Source organism: Megalops cyprinoides, chromosome 9 (genome assembly GCF_013368585.1).
Source record: "Megalops cyprinoides isolate fMegCyp1 chromosome 9, fMegCyp1.pri, whole genome shotgun sequence".
Classification (NCBI taxonomy): domain Eukaryota; kingdom Metazoa; phylum Chordata; class Actinopteri; order Elopiformes; family Megalopidae; genus Megalops; species Megalops cyprinoides.
This window is the reverse complement of record NC_050591.1, coordinates 16,226,035-16,247,716: the sequence shown is the minus strand read 5'-3', so window position 1 is coordinate 16,247,716 and position 21,682 is coordinate 16,226,035. Positions and strand designations below refer to the sequence as shown.

Genomic DNA, 21,682 nt, shown 5'->3' with positions numbered 1-21,682 from the left:
TGTATCAGTTTGTGTAGACTTCCTTTTTTGTAAATACTTTTTCCTCTCTACGCTGTCTAGATACATTAATGTGGTGTAGACTATAGTTTTTCATGTGGTCAAAAAGTACTGAAGTAGGAAGAGGAAGTTGTTCAGAGGAAGATCTTTGTCAAAGTAAAAAGGCTCAGTACCATTATTATTGATCCCTGTATGTACAGGATCTTACTCTGCATTGTTTAATGTTCAGTCCCGTCAGTTTTAACTATAAACCCTTAAATTCTGAAGTGTCCACAGACTGTTTCCTTCTTATTTCGCCATTCAGATGTCACCATACCCATTTCTCATTCAGATATCTAGGTGTTTGCCATGTAATTTTAAATCCAGGGTTCCATCAGGAAATGAGACAGTCTACTAAAAAAGGGAAAGGGAAAAATTACTAAGACCTTTGGTCTCTCTTTGAGAGAGAGAGAGAGAGAGAAAATATTAAATCCTCAGATAGCTAGCTGGACAATTTGTGACTCAATGTGTCATTGAAGACATACCTCTGTCTTTCATGTAATTTTCCATTATACAAGCTATTTTCAGAGTTTCTGTGTGTGTGTGTGTGTGTGTGTGTGTGTATACACATGAATAATAAACAGGATCCTTTCAAGCAAATATTTGTTAGATAACCAAAAGGTTTTCCCCCTCAAAGCCATTCAGCCACCCTGGTTAGGCAATTTTTCCATGTGTTTTAACAACCCCCACCACATAAAACACAGACTGTCTGTGCATGAAACTGTTCAACTTGCTGCATTTTTTCTTTGCACTCTGACTGTTGACACATCTCTTAAAAATTACATGAATGGCAGTTCAGGAAAAAAATTATGCAATTATGGGCAAATCTGCTGTTTGTATAATGGCATCTACTAACCAATCCACACACAACCTGTGGTACAGAACAGAGGGCAATGGATAGGCTATGCTGTTGAATCTAAGCAGTGAGCTGACGACCTGCTTATCCACTATTTTGCTGTCCCACAAGCATATCCATTAATACATTACGGGCCTATCAATTTAACTGCTTCTGAAACACAATATACGCAATGAGTGCTGTTTTCGTAATGGTCATGGCTGACTTTCTTGAACACATTTTATTGTTGTTGTGCCCTGTTCAGCTTCCCTCCGGTCTGTGTAATGAGCCTGTACAGCAGGAGTGTGGTGAGACAGGTCTCAGCCAGTGGTTGTGATGTCAGACATTCACAGACTGCATGTTCAGTCAGGCTGGCTGGTGTTTCCCAATGGCTTGTGGTCAAGGGAGCTCTGACACAGTAGTAGTTGCCACACAGTTGGTCCATCACCCACAGGTAGGCATTTCTTTCAGTATTTACTTCCAAGTCTAACCTACCCTGGGTTCCCTTAGACACTCTTCAGATAAGCAATTTACTTGCAGTGGCAAAAGAAAATGGGAGAATTTGTTCCCTTTTGTTTTCTTACCTCCATTATCCAAACAAGAAATATTAAAGCTGCTAACTATAAGCACTCTGCTTCATTTCAAATCCCTCAGAATGTGTACACAGCTGTGAAGATGCAACTGTAGTGCTAAATCCACTAGAGGGCGCTGCATACAAATATGAATACTCTTTGTCACTGTTGTTTCAAGAAATGTGTCGACTATGCAGTATCAGTTTGGAGGAGTAACTGTCTCCATCTTGTAGAACAGACCTTAAACATGAGCATAATCAAAATAGTAATGTAATAATAATACCATTGTATTGGAGTCTTGATTTTATGAATTAAATAACACCTGACATTTGACATGAAAGAAAAATCTTTTATTTTGAAAGTGCTTTAGAAAACATTGTCCAAGAAAAGGCCAAATTATTGTGGCAAAAAAGTGATGACAATAAGAAATCTTCTTAAGACAAGGAAACATCCAGGATGAGCAATGGCTGGTTTGAACACTTGAAGAAATACCAGTCAGTGACCACCAAATGGTTCCCAGGGGAGCTGAAGACAAGTTTGTAACATTGATGACATACGCCTTTCATAGAAGAAGAAAGAGATGAAGCTGTTTGAAAGGGATGGTAATTTTCAAAGACAATCAAGGGAAGGAAAGAAATACTGAATAGGAATGTGTTAGACATGAAAGAGGAATGCCGCCCTGATTTTCTTGATGTTCTGCAGGCTTCAGAAGTCAGGCATTGTAGACTCAGTAGCCAGCACTTTTCTGGGTAGATCCAAACAGGCTTTCATGGCTTCCGTAACGGTTTACGTAGTTGAACTACACACCATACTTCACCCTGTTTGGCAATCCCATACTGTGGCTGCTTCCATCTCCTACAGCTACCTGTCTATCTCTCTATTTCTCTACAGGCTGTGTCAGCTGAGTGGGTGATTAGCCCACCCAGCTTCACTAGAGTCCTGTTAGCTGGAGGCATTTCCAGGTGAATCCAAAAGCAGGCTTTCATGGTAGCTGTAACAGCCCGGGTAGTAAAACTACCCACCATACCTCACCCTGCTTGGCAATCCTGTAATTTGCCTATTTCTAATTCCTAGGACTACCTGGAGTATTAAACCAAACCCAGCAGCTGGCAAAAGGGGGTGAATTCATACATGTCTTCTTCAGGCCTCAAACATCATTCTCTCTTTCTCTCCTGAGAAGGGAACTGGCCCATGCAGTCAGCCAGTGCTTTTCCGAGTAGATCCAAACAGGCCTTCATGGCTACCGTAACGGCCCGGGCAGCGAAACTGCCCACCATACTTCACCCTGTTTAGCGATCCCGTACTTTGCCAGTTCCCACTTCCCAGGATGCCAAGAAAGAGCTGCAGTTTGTCAAACGCCAATTATTCCACAAAAGGCTACCCCTGGCCCTCAGGCATTGATATCTATGCCACGGTTTACAGCGGGTGGGTTCTCCAATATTACTTTTGCATTATCTTACGTTACTATACTATAGTATACTGTACTATTTTATGCAACTATCTTATGTTTATAATTCCTCCACTACATATAATTATTATACATATGTTTATAATAATATAATCTTAATTCCTCTACTACTGTTTTTTTTAAACTTATTACTAGTTATTGTTATCTACGACTTGACATTGTCGCTAAGCAGCTATACAAAGATCCCGGGCCTAAACCCCCCAAGAGCAAGCCTACGGCAACAGTGGCAAGGAAAAACTCCCTAAAAGGAAGAAACCTTGAGCAGAACCCGACTCGGAAGGGGGAGCCCATCTGCCTCTGGCCGGCACCGGGTTGTCCAATTAGGTTTATACGTAAGTACATTTATAGTGCCACAGTGTTGATTCTATCATATGGCGCAAAATAGTCTGTTATGTTTACCAGATGAAACCCAGTCTTGCCTTGGTTGACTCGAACTGAGTGGGCCTGTACAATCTGGCGATATCTTGGGCTGTGCTGTTGACATACTGTGGCATGTCAGAGTAGCTGGCTCCAGGAACCAAATAGTTTGCTCTCACTCCCCCAGTAATGGGGCCTAGTGCGGAGGCAATGCCTCTCTCTTGCGCCTTGCGGAGTGAGTATGTATCCCTGTTAGCCTGTGCGGCTGCGTTAATCACCCCATCAGTGTAACGCTGGAACTCCTTCTCTTCCTTTGCAAACAGCTCCATCTGCTTCTTATCGTAGTCCAGTCGCTCCTCTTTTCCAAGCCGTTCCTTGAGGCGTTTTTCGGCGATCTGCTGACGAAGGGCATCGTCCATCAACATGCGATCCGCCTTCATCTTTTCTGCAGCCAGCCTCTGGTTTTCCCAGTAGACTTTTTCTGCCTCTTTCATGGCAAGGAGCTCCTTCAGTCCTCTCTGTTTCTCCTCTCTTTCTCTCTCCTCTCGCTCAATGCGCTGGGCTTCGCGCTGAGCAGCCATAGCGTTCTGCAAGTCTTTGTCCTTCGCAGACTTGCGGATCCGCTCCTGCATCAGCTTGGCCTCTCGCTCGGCCACAGCTTTAGCCAGAGCCCTGGCATTCATTTCCTCCTCTCTGCGGGCCTTCTCCCGCTCCTCTGCGAGAAGCCTCTCGCCCAGCATCTCACTGCGCCTCTCCCGCCTCCTGTATTTCTCTGCCTCCTTCTCACTGCTCATCTTTGTCCACCGCTCTTTGTCCATTTCAAAACGCCTACGACGCGTTTCTTCCACGTCTTCATTTTGAGCTCGGTTTGCTCTGGTGTTGTTCTTCTCTGCTATTTGCTGAAGGTAAATGTTTCTGACCTTCATCTTCTCCTCATGCTGTCTCTGTTTCAGCATCATCTCGTCTCTCTCATACTCCATTTGGATTTTGGTGCATTCGTCCATCTCTCTCTGTTTGTCCAGCTTTTGCTGCCTTCTCGTGAGCTCCTTCTCCCACATCTGTTGCTTCACGTACTCAGCGCAAGCCTTTCTCTCCATCTCTTGCTGAAGGTTTCTTTGGCGCTCCTTCTCAGCGTCCTCCCTCTCCTTGCGCCTAATCTGTGCCAAAAGTCTCCTTTCTTCTTCTTTTCTGGCATTGGCAATTTTTTGATTTTGTTTAATTTGCTCCGCACGCTCTTTCAGGGTCTCTGTCAGCAGCAGGTCTCGATGGAACGCTTTCACGCGATCACTCTGGTAAAACTGCTGTCGGCTGGCATTTTCCATAGCCATTTCCCTGTCAGGCCCAAGAGGGCCTCTTCTCCGGCCTCTGGCCTCCATCCTCAATAGTTTGTTATCATCATGCATTGAAATATATGGAAGGGTTTTTGGCGTTAGTACTGTGAGGTCATCAGTGCAGCTGCCAATAGAATTTGTGGACCACACATGAGGCGTGGCTTTCTAACCGACCTAAACAAGTTCTCTAATGACGTCACAATACGTTGTGGAGCAGTCTTCTGAGTGTTGGAGAATTGCGGCCGCTTATTGCTTAAAACTAAATTGGTTTCTCACAATTACATTTATTTTAAAGACAGCACGTCAACGGTGCAGACTTTGTAAATATGACAGATCGTTTTCATTCATTTTAGAAGTTATGATTAAACATTTCATGATAATGATGACTATACACACGAATAAACGTAACCTGCAAGTATTCCGGAATGGGAAAATACGTAACCAAAGCACTAGAAATATGAATATTCATACAGGTCTAGTTAATGAATAAAACAAATGTGTGAGCTATGCTCTGATTGCCGAATAGCCTGCTAGTTGTGTTCCTCGTTGCATGAGCAAGCGACTAGATGGTGAGAGACAAATTAAATAGCCTTACTCTCCAATAAGACGCAATTTTCTCATTGTTTTTACAATTTTGTAGTTATCGATTAATTCACCAGCAGCTCGGGAACTAGAGGAAGCCCTGAATGCGTCGAACAGTTTTAGCCTGTACGAGTCTTGTTTGCACATATCTCCCGCAATGGAAATGTTTAGCGTCTAAAGGGCAAAATGTAAATTCGTTTACGATTTATTAGTGAGTACACTGAAATTCTTGAGACAACGAAAAACAGTCATTTTCAAAAATAGCATCTGTATTTAACATAGCTTCCCAGAGCTGCATTTTATGACATAACAACTTCCCTTTTGCTTAATAATCCTGTAGCCTACATAACAAATATTTATGTATATATTTTCGCTCTTGGCCTGCTGTTAAACTTTGATTGATTAGTTTAATATTATTTCTTGATTAAGAACAAAACTTGCGCCTTTTTTTCATGCGCCTTGCAATTGTCTCGCGATACGACACACCTGTCTGATGTCCAGTCAGTGGAACTCGCATGTAAACTACTGTAATTTTTGGCTTTCATCCTGCAGGGGTTTCTTAACTACGGCTCGCCGGCGGAAACCAGACATAGGCTAACACACGAAGCAAAACACGTGGTCGTACGATTTTACACTTTGCACAAAACCGCATACACATACACGGCCATACACATTTACAGCACCGTGTGGATTTTTCATCAGTAACGGATCTAAAGAAGACTTAAATGCTGAAACGTTTTAATTGAATACGTGTTTTTTTTCAGCATACATCCTGCAAGGTGCACTCATCTAACACTGTTTTAAAACGTACGAGCTATATGTTAGTAATTGGAAGATTGCTTTCACCCGTGAGGACTCGAAAACACAACCAGAAGTGGTTGACAGGCAGAAATATTTCTACGAGAAGTTTTTGCTCTGTTCTTGCTGTGGTGCCATTGTGTGAGGCACGACAGATCGAAATGGTCAGAATCTAAAATTAACAAATTAACACTCTGTGTGGGTAGTTGTTTAGGGCAGAGATGAGGATTCATGTCACACGACTGGACTCGAGGGAGACGTCTGCCTTCCTACTTTTACCCTCCGTGAGGGGTTCACCATCCTGATCTGCATCAAAATCAATTGTCCGTATACAAGAAAATATGAGTGTGAATCAGGTATAAATGTTAAATTGAAACCGTTTCCCATTCTGCACCCACCTGTAACAATCTGTTATTCCCCCATTTAAGAGGGATTTTTTTTTTCAGTTCTCAGGGAGGATAGGCCTGGATGTCCCTATATGCTCAAAGGGCATTTCCTCTAGTTTTACTGTCTTAGCACTTAACCCTAAAGAGCTCAAATATCTGCAGATATGTCACTTTACCCAAGCTTAGAATCCCTCACTTCAACCCTAGCATGGAAATTGTAATTTAAATCTATTCTCAACATATTTGAAATGCATGCAATACATAGATGATTTAAATATTTACTCTTTTCTTCTAAAACTGTAGAACAGTCAATTATAACTATTACATATTCAGTTTGCAAATTATACAGATTATAGTTTAAAAATATGTTATGAATGAAGGGTACTATAAGAAAATAGTTTCAAAGTATTGCCATATGTATATGTTTGATATAAAAACAAATAAACAGTGTATTCTGTATTAATTTTAGCTTACATTCAAACTATATTTTATATTTGCTGGGGAACATACAATCATTATATTTGCAGGGGATGTTGATGACATATTTACATTTATTCAGTTGGCAGATGCTTTTATCCAAAGCGACTTACAAGTGGACTGCATTGTGAATGTAATTTAAAACTATGTAGTAAATATATTGGGAATACAAGGATGAAGCAGATATTGAGGGCATTGAGGGTGTCTCACACATGTATAGCAGATATAAGCACACATTTACATTCTGCATATTCCTTTACATCACCAGGAATAAGCATGCGCAAATATGCTTACATTACAAAAAAGGTACAACTGTAAGTCATAGGTACCAGCAAGCCCATGTCAAACACAAAATCATACTCATAAGTTCTGTATGTAGTATTTGAGGTTTACTTAAAGTATATTGCTTTGTATCTAATTCAAGAGCAAATATGCAAACTATGTATTAATAGTACAAATTAGTGCAACCAGAAGTCATTTTCTGACTGCAGTTGCCAAGAGGGAATAACATGTACACCAAATGTAAAACCATAGTGTAAGTTGTGTACACATCAATACAGGTAATTTCTTACTCTCTTAATTTCTTACTTAATAAGTAATATTAAAAATATGCATAAAATGATAAATGCAACTGTAAATCATCCTCTGACTGGAAGTCCGACAATTCAATTGAACATCACACATTTAAAAGAAAATGTGCAGTTTTCTTCCAAAACAAGTGGGAGGTCAGCTTTCAGACCATTAACATTTACATTTTGTCATTTAGCAGATGTTCTTATCAGGGGTGACTTCCAAAGTGCATCTAATAATATAGCATGATAGAGATAACAAGTGTGTACTTGCTTCAACACATAAGTGGAACACAATATTTCCCTTAGGTTTTACGCAAATTACCTCATGTTTTACACAATAACTAATATGGCCCTCAAAACAACCAAATTCCTCCACATGCCCTGATTTATAATGGGTTTTGCCCTGCTGAAAACTTTGGGTGTCATAGCTAAGAGACACCATTGCTGCTAATGATGACTGCTAAAGACGAGCTTGCAAGTGAGCTGCTATTGCGATGATTAGCCACACTCTAGGTAGTAGTGATGTGGGAGAGTGATGCGTGGGAGAGATGATTGTGAGGGACCTACAGCCTCTGTCTATAGTGGAAGATGAAGGTTTCCAGAAGTTTGTCAGAGCTCTTGATCCAAGATTTAAACTCCCAGGCAGAAAAAACAATTGACTGAAACTCACCTGGTCAATATGTTTGAGGGCTGCAAAAGGAAAGTCGGGGAGACTTTGCAAAATGCCCCAACTGTTGTTGACATGTGCCAATGCCCTGCCCTAAGCAAACTCGCTAGGAAATACTTAGGAATTGTTGCTACCTCTGTACCCGCCAAGAGGATGTTTTCAACGGCAGGGGAGGTACTAAGCAGAAAACATGACATGCATATATGTGAGACAGATTATATAAACATCCAGTGATTTCACTGCCTCTGGCTGTCATCCGGAATTCATGGAGCCATAGTTACATCCCTAACTTGTGCTTTTCAAAGTAGTGTGTGATGACAATTTGAAATTTAGGTTTTCCTTCACATAAAACGAAGTTAGTGAATATACAGATATTAATGATTTATTAATTGTGAATATGTGAAAATATAAATTGTATATGTGAATTAATTAATAAAGTCAGTCTGGAAAAGAGTGTCTGTCTTCATGCTGTCCATGTCTAAGAATTTTAAGTTAGGAAACTAACTAAAATGTTTCAGAGGAATCACTGACACCGATCACCCACTGTTGGGCATTACAGCAGACATGTTGCCAATCCCCTGTGTCTATGTTCATTCACATTTTAAAGTTAATAGGAATTGTTGTTATTAAAGCTAATTCTTCTCATTTTACACATTTTTAGGTCTAATTTCATATGGTGTGGCTTGAGGTTTTCGTGAAACAGCAGAAAAGAGAAAAAAGGCATTCGAAGACATGGCTTCAAATTATGAAAAAAGGATTTTGTACATTACGGAAAAGTTGAGAACTTGCCAGGCAAAAAAGGAGCACCTTCAGAGGGAAATTAAAGACATAAAAAATGATCTGACCTGTCTAAATGAAAGAATGAAAGAAATAAAGTCACTAACCAAAAACATGACCTCAATACAGAGCATGAATACATGTTCATTGGTTTTCAATTATATTTAATTCTCACGTGTTATTGAAAACACCACATACAAAAAATATATATAAAAAAACAGCAACATAAACGTAGCCTAACGCATATTGGACTATCTTATATATTTACTTTTTTCAAATTAAAAAAATAAAAATGTTTTATTTTAAATATATTTACTTTATTTAATTGTTCTTATGTATATGGTGTGTTTTCCACATACATAATTACAATTAAACAGCAGCAGTATATAGCCTAACGTAGGCCTACATTTGGCTAGTTCTAGCTAACTCACATTACTGTATTATCCAACGGTTAATCAGAATGCATGCTATCATGTAGAGATATTGAGGAAGCTAGGTCGCCATTTTTATAGCGTCATTTTTTAAGAAGATATATTAAAAACTTTAGTAGTAACGTTAGCTATCTAAGTTAACGTTAACATTACCCGAAGCTGGTATTTTTTCCCTCTACTCAAAGTTATTAGAATACAGGAATGAATATTTCGAATTCAGTAATTGTTAACTTATTGTTAACTTATTAACTTAATAATAATATACTATAATAATTGTTAGTAACTTATTAATAATTCTAATGAAGTTAGTTAACAGCTCTTCTCTTTTCCCAGACGCACTTCAAATTCCACCAGAGCTGACCGTTATTTTCGGCATCGATTTCGACTTTGGTGTGACGGTTATTGTTCAACAGATTATAGGCCTAGGTATGAATAGATATGGTTCAATATAAATATAGTGGTAACGCTAGTATTTATGCCAGGTATGAGCTGAAGAAAAAAAAAAACTTATCTTCCATAGCCCAGACACATGATAATTAAATAGAAAAACATTTATCATGTGACATTAACATCTACGAGAACTGTGTGTACCTACATTTGGTCTGTGGCCAATGAATAAATTACATTTGAATATTGTCAAGTTTTTTTTTTTTTTTTAATGCAGGATATTTACAGCATTTCAGTGTGCCGCAGCTGGTTTAATAAATTGCGAGTTAAAATATGTTATTAAAATTGAAAATGGTTCCATTCGACATCGGGCTAGCAATAGAGCTAGCTTGTACATATGAGACCGTTAGACTTGTGTTCGTCTACGACTAAAATTGCCCTTTGCAGGAAACACAGCGTTGCAGAGAATTTGCTCATTTTAAAAACAAATCAATAGTGTTTTGCTCACAGTGTCATTACGGCAATGAGCTACATGTCTAATCGCTAGCATGATAATATTCAGTAATAATTAGTTCATGTAATGAAAATGTGGTATATATACACTTTCTTATGTTTTAATGTGCGAACTGAGGTATCTAACCAACTCCTGTCAGAACGCAACAGCGTTTCCATAGTTACCTAACGGCGCCAACGGAAGAAGACCCGTCAGAAACGTCGTATGAAAAGGTTCAGAATGTAAATAAGGAATTAACATAATAGCGTTTCAGAGGTACTGTTAAGGACAAACCTGATTTTTGTGTACTAATGCAATTTTAACTAATTATTTTTATTGTAATGACGACATTTTGAGCAGTGCAAATATAAAAGTACTGAGACAGTGCAGCAATGAGTGCAATAATGCTTAGCGCTGTGGTGTGGAGTTCAGCGGGGTCACAGCCTCAGGGAAGATGTGATAATCAACCACTTTTACACATTTTGCTGATTACAGTACTTCCTAAAAACTCTGTACCGTACGATTGTCTGCCGAGGACAGTTTACAGCCACCTCTGTTATTCTTCTTGCTACTGTTACTATAATTTATCAATACTGTGCTACAGTGTTGAACTATTACAGTGTTATGAGAGATAATATAGTTAATTTTGCTAAGAATGCCTTTGATGAATGAAAGAACACCTGACATTTCATGTGAAATAACATTTTTATTTCCGTTGAACAGAATAAAGCAAAATAAGTACAACAAAAACATGAAGAAGTCCATCAGTCTCTGGATTGAAGATAGAAACCCAGTAGAATATGAAGATGAGATCAAAAGTCCAAGAAAAGGCGAAATCATTGTGGCAAGAAGTGAAAATGAGGACTCTTCTAATGGTGGGCAATGGCTGGTTTGAAGACTTAAAGTAGTACCAGTCAATGATGACCATATGTTTCCTAGGGGAGTTGAAGAATGGTTTGCAACACTGATGACATACGGCTTTCATGGAAGACAAAAACAGAAGTAGCTGTATGAAAGCCAAGGGATGGTAATTTTCAAAGATGATCAAGGGAAGGAAAGAAATACTGAATAGGAATGTGTTAGACATGAAAGTGACTTTTCTTGATGTTCTGCAGGTTTCAGAAGTCAGGCATCGTAGACTCAGTAGCCAGCGCTTTTCTGGGTAGATCCATACAGGCTTTCATGGCTTCCGTAACGGTTTACATAGTTGAACTACACACCATACTTCACCCTGTTTGGCAATCCCATACTGTGGCTGCTTCCATCTCCTACAACTACCTGTCTATCTCTCTATTTCTCTACAGGCTGTGTCAGCTGAGTGGGTGATTAGCCCACCCAGCTTCACTAGAGTCCTGTTAGCTGGAGGCATTTCCAGGTGAATCCAAAAGCAGGCTTTCATGGTAGCTGTAACAGCCCGGGTAGTAAAACTACCCACCATACCTCACCCTGCTTGGCAATCCTGTACTTTGCCTGTTTCTAATTCCTAGGACTACCTGGAGTATTAAACCAAACCCAGCAGCTTGACAAAAGGGGGTGAATTCATACATGTCTTCTTCAGGTCTCAAACATCATTCTCTCTTTCTCTCCTGAGAAGGGAACTGGCCTACGCAGTCAGCTGGCGCTTTTCCGGGTAGATCCAAACAGACCTTCATGGCTACCGTAACGGCCCGGGCAGCGAAACTGCCCACCATACTTCACCCTGTTTAGCGATCCCGTACTTTGCCAGTTCCCACTTCCCAGAATGCCAAGAAAGAGTTGCAGTTTGTCAAACGCCAATTATTCCACAAAAGGCTACCCCTAGCCCTCAGGCATTGATATCTATGCCATGGTTTACAGTGGGTGGGTTCTCCAATATTACTTTTGCATTATCTTACGTTACTATACTATAGTATACTGTACTATTTTATGCAACTATCTTATGTTTATAATTCCTCCACTACATATAATTATTATACATATGTTTATAATAATATAATACTCATTATACTATCTTAATTCCTCTACTACTATGTTTTTTTTTTTTTTACTTATTATTAGTTATTGTTATCTATGAATTGACATTGTCGCTAAGTAGCTATACAAAGATCCCGGGCCTGAACCCCCCAAGAGCAAGCCTACGGCAACAGTGGCAAGGAAAAACTCCCTAAAAGGAAGAAACCTTGAGCAGAATCCGACTCGAAGGGGGAGCCCATCTGCCTCTGGCCGGCACCGGGTTGTCCAATTAGGTTTATACGTAAGTACATTTATAGTGCCACAGTGTTGATTCTATCATATGGCGCAAAATAGTCTGTTATGTTTACCAGATGAAACCCAGTCTTGCCTTGGTTGACTCGAACTGAGTGGGCCTGTACAATCTGGCGATATCTTGGGCTGTGCTGTTGACATACTGTGGCATGTCAGAGTAGCTGGCTCCAGGAACCAAATAGTTTGCTCTCACTCCCCCAGTAATGGGGCCTAGTGCGGAGGCAATGCCTCTCTCTTGCGCCTTGCGGAGTGAGTATGTATCCCTGTTAGCCTGTGCGGCTGCGCTAATCACCCCATCAGTGTAACGCTGGAACTCCTTCTCTTCCTTTGCAAACAGCTCCATCTGCTTCTTATCGTAGTCCAGTCGCTCCTCTTTTTCAAGCCGTTCCTTGAGGCGTTTTTCGGCGATCTGCTGACGAAGGGCATCGTCCATCAACATGCGATCCGCCTTCATCTTTTCTGCAGCCAGCCTCTGGTTTTCCCAGTAGACTTTTTCCGCCTCTTTCATGGCAAGGAGCTCATTCAGTCCTCTCTGTTTCTCCTCTCTTTCTCTCTCCTCTCGTTCAATGCGCCGGGCTTCGCGCTGAGCAGCCATAGCGTTCTGCAAGTCTTTGTCCTTCGCAGACTTGCGGATCCGCTCCTGCATCAGCTTGGCTTCTCGCTCAGCCACAGCTTTAGCCAGAGCCCTGGCATTCATTTCCTCCTCTCTGCGGGCCTTCTCCCGCTCCTCTGCGAGAAGCCTCTCGCCCAGCATCTCACTGCGCCTCTCCCGTCTCCTGTATTTTTCTGCCTCCTTCTCACTGCTCATCTTTGTCCACCGCTCTTTGTCCATTTCAAAACGCCTGCGACGCGTTTCTTCCACGTCTTCATTTTGAGCTCGTTTTGCTCTGGTGTTGTTCTTCTCTGCTATTTGCTGAAGGTAAATGTTTCTGACCTTCATCTTCTCCTCATGCTGTCTCTGTTTCAGCATCATCTCGTCTCTCTCATACTCCATTTGGATTTTGGTGCATTCATCCATCTCTCCCTGTTTGTCTAGCTTTTGCTGCCTTCTCGTGAGCTCCTTCTCCCACATCTGTTGCTTCACGTACTCAGCGCAAGCCTTTCTCTCCATCTCTTGCTGAAGGTTTCTTTGGCGCTCCTTCTCAGCATCCTCCCTCTCCTTGCGCCTAATCTGTGCCAAAAGTCTCCTTTCTTCTTCTTTTCTGGCATTGGCAATTTTTTGATTTTGTTTAATTTGCTCCGCACGCTCTTTCAGGGTCTCTGTCAGCAGCAGGTCTCGATGGAACGCTTTCACGCGATCACTCTGGTAAAACTGCTGTCTGCTGGCATTTCCCATAGCCATTTCCCTGTCAGGCCCAAGAGGGCCTCTTCTCCGGCCTCTGGCCTCCATCCTCAATAGTTTGTCATCATCATGCATTGAAATATATGGAAGGGTTTTTGGCGTTAGTACTGTGAGGTCATCAGTGCAGCTGCCAATGTGAGGCGTGGCTTTCTAATCGGCCCAAACAAGTTCCACAGTGACGTCACAAAGCATCGGAATCTCCCCTTCTGAGGACAGCGCGCCAGTTTCCCACTGGCAATGGAACATCCACCTGAGTTATGGAGAATACTGTTTGCTCTGTGTTTGAAACTGAACCGTCTTCGACTGTCTCAAATTCTGTTTTAAAGTTAGCATGTTCAAGATACATGCGGTGTACATTTGCTAAGATAGACCATTTTCCTATATTTTAAAATGCTTAAACTCTTATGCTTAAACAATTCATTGCTAGTCATCCTTACACGATGAAATAATGTCACCTGAAAGTGTCCCAGAATATAAAAACGGATCTAGTTCTTCGGCAGCATGAATATCTACAGTTGTCCAGCTCATGAGAAGAACAAATGTATGAATCATGCTGTTATTTCTTGCCAGGCAGGTCTAGCTGACTAGCTAGCTAGCTCTACAGTTCGCTACATGACTAAGAGAATAGATAAATACTTGATGTAGCTAGCTGGCACTGCTTTCCCAACAAATGACAGCTACCCCGGTATTACAGCTTTGTAGTACCGATTAATTCACCAGTGTGACCAAAGCCGCGGGAACAAGTGGGTTCGCTGATTGTGGGGAACGATTATTAGCTTATTCGTGTCCGATTTTGAGAAGGAAATACTCCACGAATTAAAGGCACAAAATCACTTTAACGTTTCTTCGGTTAAATTGCAGAAAACATGGCAAAACATGGTAAAGTTATTGCACAAATGTACATAACCAAAGGCACTGCACAGTTTCTTTAACGGTATTGTATTCTTTTGTATTGTGTAGTTTTGTCTGTATTTATGTTTTCAATGTCGACACCTGCACCAAGAGAAATTCTTTGTACATTTGTACTTGGCGAATAAAGTTCTGATTCCGATTCTGAAAACCCTAGGGAAATTATGAAAAAAATAATAACCTATGTAACTGACAGACTATAACATTGTGATCAAATAATTTTGTGTAGTGATGCAAAACGTACATAATTACTCTCATCATTTTTTTTCGCTTCTATCCTGCTGTACCACTTTATTGATTGTACATGCAACAATTTATATAGCCTACACATACATGCCGATCCACACACATATATGCGTATCCACACAGACATTCCAATGAAGACGCATTTTTATTTAAACAAAATATTTAATATCGGCATGAAACGACAATATATAAACGTATAAATGACACCTATTGAAATATAAAATCTTTCCCTAAATATTCTATAAATCGAAGATTTCTGAATCATATCCTCGGTGTTTCTCAGCCAGGCGGGAGGGACGTTCAAAGGGTCACGAGCCCATGAAAAAATTGTTGATTTTTAATTTAAAAAAAAAAAAAAAAATTTAATCATTCGGCATTTTCATTTTCGTTGCTGTTGCAAGCAGTGACATCGTTGCTTTACGTAAATGAAAGTATTGGATTGCCCTCTGGACCACAACTTAACTGCATATTGGTCCAATCAAATAGCCAGCGCTGCCGTTCAATTTTGAAAACAATTATATGCTCAATCAGACTTTAAGTAGACGACACACGTGATAGTGCGGAACGTAGGCTAAATACTGAAACCAATCCGCCGATCCACCTTGTTTGCATGAACATAAGACAGGCAACACATAAGACATTTATTTATGGTTGTGGACTTGACATATACTGTAAGTGAAACCGCGTTTAAAGCAAATTCATCCAGATTACTTATTTTAAAAACACTAGGCCTAACTAATGTCATTTCTGTGAGGGGTAAGTCCAAGAGTGAAAATAACACAAAAGAAGATAGGCTAGACGGCTACAGGGGCCAATATTTGTGTGGCCTATTTTTGTCTCCCCCAGCTAGTTGCCCAATAAATTAATCTCTCTAAATGAGTAAAATATTATTTGTAGTCGTGTCACAACAACCGGCGAATTTAAAATAAAAGTTTAATTTGGAAACGGAATTTCGTTCTCCCTGATCACGTTTTATGAGCGCGCCACTTTTACTGACTGGATCATTATCAAAAAACGCGCAAGAACAATAATCTTGAACCTAAGCCTTAAACATGCACCAGCTCCCCGGGAAAAAGACTAAGTACGGTAGATGATAGTGATAGGAGTGTGTGGATTTATTTAGCAACCAGTTTCACGTTAGTCATCTTTTGAATAATTTGGGGATAGCGATTGTAGCCTAGGCTATTAGCTGGCTAGTTTCTGTACTGTTGAAACTACTGTACGTTAAATAAAATTTGATTTCAGGATGAGTTGAATTCATGTTAAACGACGTCCGCAAGCACAGTAAACCCATTAAACAGGTTTTTATTTTCGAAGATAACTCAGGGCTCCCGCTCGTTGACATAGCAGATTAACTAGGACGACACAGCTGCCTACAACAGTCGTTTAAAAGGCACTGGGCTAAAAAAAAAACATTGCGTTCACGAGGTAACCGTCTTTGTAAATCAAGGATGTAGGATGTATTCAGGGCTACTCGCCGCACGCTATTTTCGGTATCAAATTCTCTGTAGCCTACTACTGAACAATATTCTGTCTGAATATGTTGTAAATTATCATATATAACGTTAGCTTGTTATTTATTTCGCTGATCGTTAATGAACAAGCTAACGTTACCTAGCCAGCTGTTTTGTCACTGAGTATAAGTGAGACACTGTCACTGAGACATAAGCCCATTGATGAGGTAAAGTTAGGTACTTTAGGTACTTTTACTTTAGGTAAATTAGGTTAGTGAGGTATCAGCTAGCTAGTTAGTAATACCGGTGGGAGAATTATGTGACCAACTTTGTGAAGAAAGCTCCACCACAGTATTCAGTCGACATTTTAAGTTTCAGAAACTGCAGACGAATAAATGTTTTAGCTGTTAAACAAAATACGTACACACAGTATGTATTGTACTTCCATGCTTTCCTGTTGTTAAAGGCCAGAGCTTTTCATCAACGTTGCACCTGTTTTCTCTGGCTACAGTGAGGGAAAACCTGTCTGCTGTGGTTAGTCCGTTTTCTGCTGCGATCGGATGGCATGCCATCATTACGTCAAAGTGTGACATTTGGTTATGTGGATTAGTGTCATACACTTTCCATCTCCACGAGAAAAATAACTCTCTTATATATAGGCCTAATGAGACACATTCTAATGTTGGCAAATTCTGCCCCAGATGTGCATCTCCTATGTCCAGATGAGCTTAGTAGTAACAGGTGTGCAGCTCTTCCTGAAAGCATTTAAGTGGTGCTTACACGTGCATACCTTCTTATTTCAAGCCATCCTGATACTGTTTTATTCTTTATTCAAGATATATGATCCTTTAAGGGTTTACGTATACAGACATAAAATTAATAGCAAGTTGTGTCGGCCCCCCCCCCCCCCCCCCCCCCCCCAATATCAAACTCTCCTACACCCTTGCACGGATACATACACGAACACTTCAACGAACTAAACGAACGATAAAGCGCATACCTCCTCTCCTCTTGCCATGTAGCGATCATTAGGGTAATATATGGATTATACAGATTATAGATTAGTGATTTCATGATCGCTCTGATTTTGGGATTAATGACACTGCATACGAGGACAGTGTAAAAGGCGAGCAGGATAGGGTAGGCGCGTGGCGGGAATCTGGCAAGCGGTGACCGCAGTGACGGTGGCAGGGTTTCGCTCTTGATGTTTCAAATCAAGGCTGACCTTAATATCAGATTAACAGGGGCTGACTGGCAACAAAAAGCAGCCCGGGAATTTACTGTCAAGCGGCCCCAATTTCATACACCAAATTCGAACTGACACAACATGTTTGTCACTCAACGAATCATTAATTTTTTTTAAAAAAAATCTGTTAATTTGTATTGTTTGTGTTAGGCAAAACTTTCTGACTCAGGTTCATTTGTTTCTTAAAAATACATAAAACAGACATCATTTGGACTGTCTGACATGACCATCAAATATTAATTAACCACATATACTACATGGATTTGAAATACATTGAAAATGTTTAAATTATGATTTCCATGATACATTAATAATATACTCAAGGAATATGCTTTTGATATATAATATAGAATAAAACATGAAGTCCCTCTTTTTACCTCCCTTTTAGCACGTCGTGCAGTACTGAAGTGAAAGGCTACCCCACCCATGCACGGCCAGTGGATAGGAGACATGTCATGCCTTCAGACCTGCTGGGTGTCGCTCGAAAGTAGTTACTATTGCTACGGTCATTGCGCTTACTGTACACATTGTAAATGTTAAATTCTTTCTTTTGTGTCAGCAAGGTGGCATTCGATAACTAACGAAGATAACTACCACCTTGCTTTGGTTCTGGTTGTAGCCTACGACTATAGGTTTCCGCGTGCGAGCAGTAGTAATCTAGGGTCATGAAACTGTTGAGTGGAGGAAAGAAATATAACGTTACGACTTTCCATCCGGCTTCCACTAACATGAGACAGGCATACCATCGCTAACGCACGCAATCTAGCGGAAGACATTGGGAATGAAAGTCAAAACGTAAAAGACCGCTACAGCTGTCGTTACTATTGTTTTCAAAAGACTTGGTATTTCATTTAAGAATGTGTATATTTGTAGCGATAATAAAGGGTATAATTATAAACAAAAACTCAAATCTTGGTTGACTGTGTGGATTATACAGGTTACAATGTAAACATTAATGTTTCACTGTAAGAAAACAGTATATATGTTATGTACCTAGCATTATTATCCCAAAGTTCAGCAGTCGTTATCTCTTCAAATGCACTGCAGTGAAGCTCCATTAATTACAGAGGTTATTTTTTATCATTTCGCTGGTATTTATCAGACACGGATGAGCATTGTTCCAATTTTTATTTAACCACCCCATCTTGCCCTACCGCTCTGGTCGCATAGTGGGATAAATCGGTTACTACAAAGATGTGAAAAGGATGAAAGGTTTTGTTCAGTCCTTTGCTGATGATGAAAGGTTTTGTCAGTGCCAGTTAAATGACTTACTTATCCAGTCGTTTGCGCATACAGAGAGCTATAGAGCTAGCTAGCTATTTAGCTAGGCCTGTATAGCTAGCAATCAGCATTTGCTTCATTCGTTAACTACACTACCATGGTTATTTAATGTTGCTTAAGACCTGGATCCGTTTTTTCTGTTTATGGGTACTATTTCATTGTAGTAATGAATGCTTATTTCAGTCGTGTACAGCACGCTGTCCTCAGACGAGGAGATTCAGATGATTTGTGACGTCACTGTGGAACTTGTTTGGGCTGATTAGAAAGCCACGCCTCACATTGGCAGCTGCACTGATGACCTCACAGTACTAACGCCAAAAAGCCCTCCATATATTTCAATGCGTGATGATGACAAACTATTGAGGATGGAGCCCAGGGGCCGGAGAAGAGGCCCTCTTGGGCCTGACAGGGAAATGGCTATGGAAAATGCCAGCCGACAGCAGTTTTACCAGAGTGATCGCGTGAAAGCGTTCCATCGAGACCTGCTGCTGACAGAGACCCTGAAAGAGCGTGCGGAGCAAATTAAACAAAATCAAAAAATTGCCAATGCCAGAAAAGAAGAAGAAAGGAGACTTTTGGCACAGATTAGGCGCAAGGAGAGGGAGGATGCTGAGAAGGAGCGCCAAAGAAACCTTCAGCGAGAGATGGAGAGAAAGGCTTGCTCTGAGTACGTGAAGCAACAGATTCAGAAGAAGGAGCTCATGAGAAGGCAGCAAAAGCTAGACAAACAGGGAGAGATGGACGAATGCACCAAAATCCAAATGGAGTATGAGAGAGACGAGATGATGCTGAAACAGAGACAGCATGAGGAGAAGATGAAGGTCAGAAACATTTACCTTCAGCAAATAGCAGAGAAGAACAACACCAGAGCAAAACGAGCTCAAAATGAAGACGTGGAAGAAACGCGTCGTAGGCGTTTTGAAATGGACAAAGAGCGGTGGACAAAGATGAGCAGTGAGAAGGATGCCGAAAAATACAGGAGACGGGAGAGGCGCAGTGAGATGCTGGGCGAGAGGCTTCTCGCAGAGGAGCGGGAGAAGGCCCGCAGAGAGGAGGAAATGAATGCCAGGGCTCTGGCTAAAGCTGTGGCTGAGCGAGAGGCCAAGCTGATGCAGGAGCGGATCCGCAAGTCTGCGAAGAACAAGGACTTGCAGAACGCTATGGCTGCTCAGCGCGAAGCCCGGCGCATTGAGCGAGAGGAGAGAGAAAGAGAGGAGAAACAGAGAGGACTGAAGGAGCTCCTTGCCATGAAAGAGGCCGAAAAAGTCTACTGGGAAAACCAGAGGCTGGCTGCAGAAAAGATGAAGGCGGACCGCATGTTGATGGACGATGCCCTTCGTCAGCAGATCGCCGAAAAACGCCTCAAGGAACGGCTTGAAAAAGAGGAGCGACTGGACTACGATAAGAAGCAGATGGAGCTGTTTGCAAAGGAAGAGAAGGAGTTCCAGCGTTACACTGATGGGGTGATTAACGCAGCCGCACAGGCTCACAGGGATACATACTCACTCCGCAAGGCGCAAGAGAGAGGCATTGCCTCCGCACTAGGCCCCATTACTGGGGGAGTGAGAGCAAACTATTTGGTTCCTGGAGCCAGCTACTCTGACATGCCAAAGTATGTCAACAGCACAGCCCAAGATATCGCCAGATTGTACAGGCCCACTCAGTTCGAGTCAACCAAGGCAAGACTGGGTTTCATCTGGTAAACATAACAGACTATTTTGCGCCATATGATAGAATCAACACTGTGGCACTATAAATGTACTTACGTATAAACCTAATTGGACAACCCGGTGCCGGCCAGAGGCAGATGGGCTCCCCCTTCCGAGTCGGGTTCTGCTCAAGGTTTCTTCCTTTTAGGGAGTTTTTCCTTGCCACTGTTGCCGTAGGCTTGCTCTTGGGGGGTTTAGGCCCGGGATCTTTGTATAGCTGCTTAGCGACAATGTCAAGTCGTAGATAACAATAACTAGTAATAAGTTAAAAAAAAACAGTAGTAGAGGAATTAAGATTATATTATTATAAACATATGTATAATAATTATAAGTAGTGGAAGAATTATAAACATAAGATAGTTGCGTAAGATAGTACAGTATAGTATAGTATAGTAACGTAAGATAATGCAAAAGTAATATTGGAGAACCCCCCCCCGCTGTAAACCGTGGCATAGATATCAATGCCTGAGGGCCAGGGGTAGCCTTTTGTGGAATAATTGGCGTTTGACAAACTGCAACTCTTTCTTGGCATCCTGGGAAGTGGGAACTGGCAAAGTACGGGATCGCTAAACAGGGTGAAGTATGGTGGGCAGTTTCGCTGCCCGGGCCGTTGCGGGCCTGTTTGGATCTACCCGGAAAAGCACTGGCTGACTGCATGGGCCAGTTCCCTTCTCAGGAGAGAAAGAGAGAATGATGTTTTAGGCCTGAAGAAGACATGTATGAATTCACCCCCTTTTGTCAAGCTGCTGGGTTTGGTTTAATACTCCAGGTAGTCCTAGGAATTAGAAACAGGCAAATTACAGGATTGCCAAGCAGGGTGAGGTATGGTGGGTAGTTTTGCTACCCGGGCTGTTACAGCTACCATGAAAGCCTGCTTTTGGATTCACCTGGAAATGCCTCCAGCTAACAGGACTCTAGTGAAGCTGGGTGGGCTAATCACCCACTCAGCTGACACAGCCTGTAGAGAAATAGAGAGATAGACAGGTAGCTGTAGGAGATGGAAGCAGCCAAAGTATGGGATTGCCAAACAGGGTGAAGTATGGTGTGTAGTTCAACTACGTAAACCGTTACGGAAGCCATGA

At 41.3% G+C, this 21,682-nt stretch overlaps 3 protein-coding genes across 3 annotated transcripts; 1 reads left to right on the top strand and 2 right to left on the bottom strand.

Annotated features, from left to right (window-relative positions):
* Positions 1–3,306: 3,306 nt before the first annotated feature.
* Positions 3,307–4,596, bottom strand: LOC118782993 (coiled-coil domain-containing protein 173-like). Its single transcript, XM_036536634.1, has one exon. It carries the CDS (start codon positions 4,594–4,596, stop codon positions 3,307–3,309), a length of 1,290 nt encoding a protein of 429 aa, XP_036392527.1.
* Positions 4,597–12,465: 7,869 nt separating this feature from the next.
* LOC118782992 (coiled-coil domain-containing protein 173-like) lies at positions 12,466–13,755 on the bottom strand. The gene has a single exon (XM_036536633.1). It carries the CDS (start codon positions 13,753–13,755, stop codon positions 12,466–12,468), a length of 1,290 nt encoding a protein of 429 aa, XP_036392526.1.
* Positions 13,756–19,304: 5,549 nt separating this feature from the next.
* LOC118782991 (coiled-coil domain-containing protein 173-like) lies at positions 19,305–20,594 on the top strand. Its single transcript, XM_036536632.1, has one exon. The coding sequence runs from the start codon at positions 19,305–19,307 to the stop codon at positions 20,592–20,594; it is 1,290 nt and encodes a 429-aa protein (XP_036392525.1).
* The last annotated feature ends 1,088 nt before the right edge of the window (positions 20,595–21,682 follow it).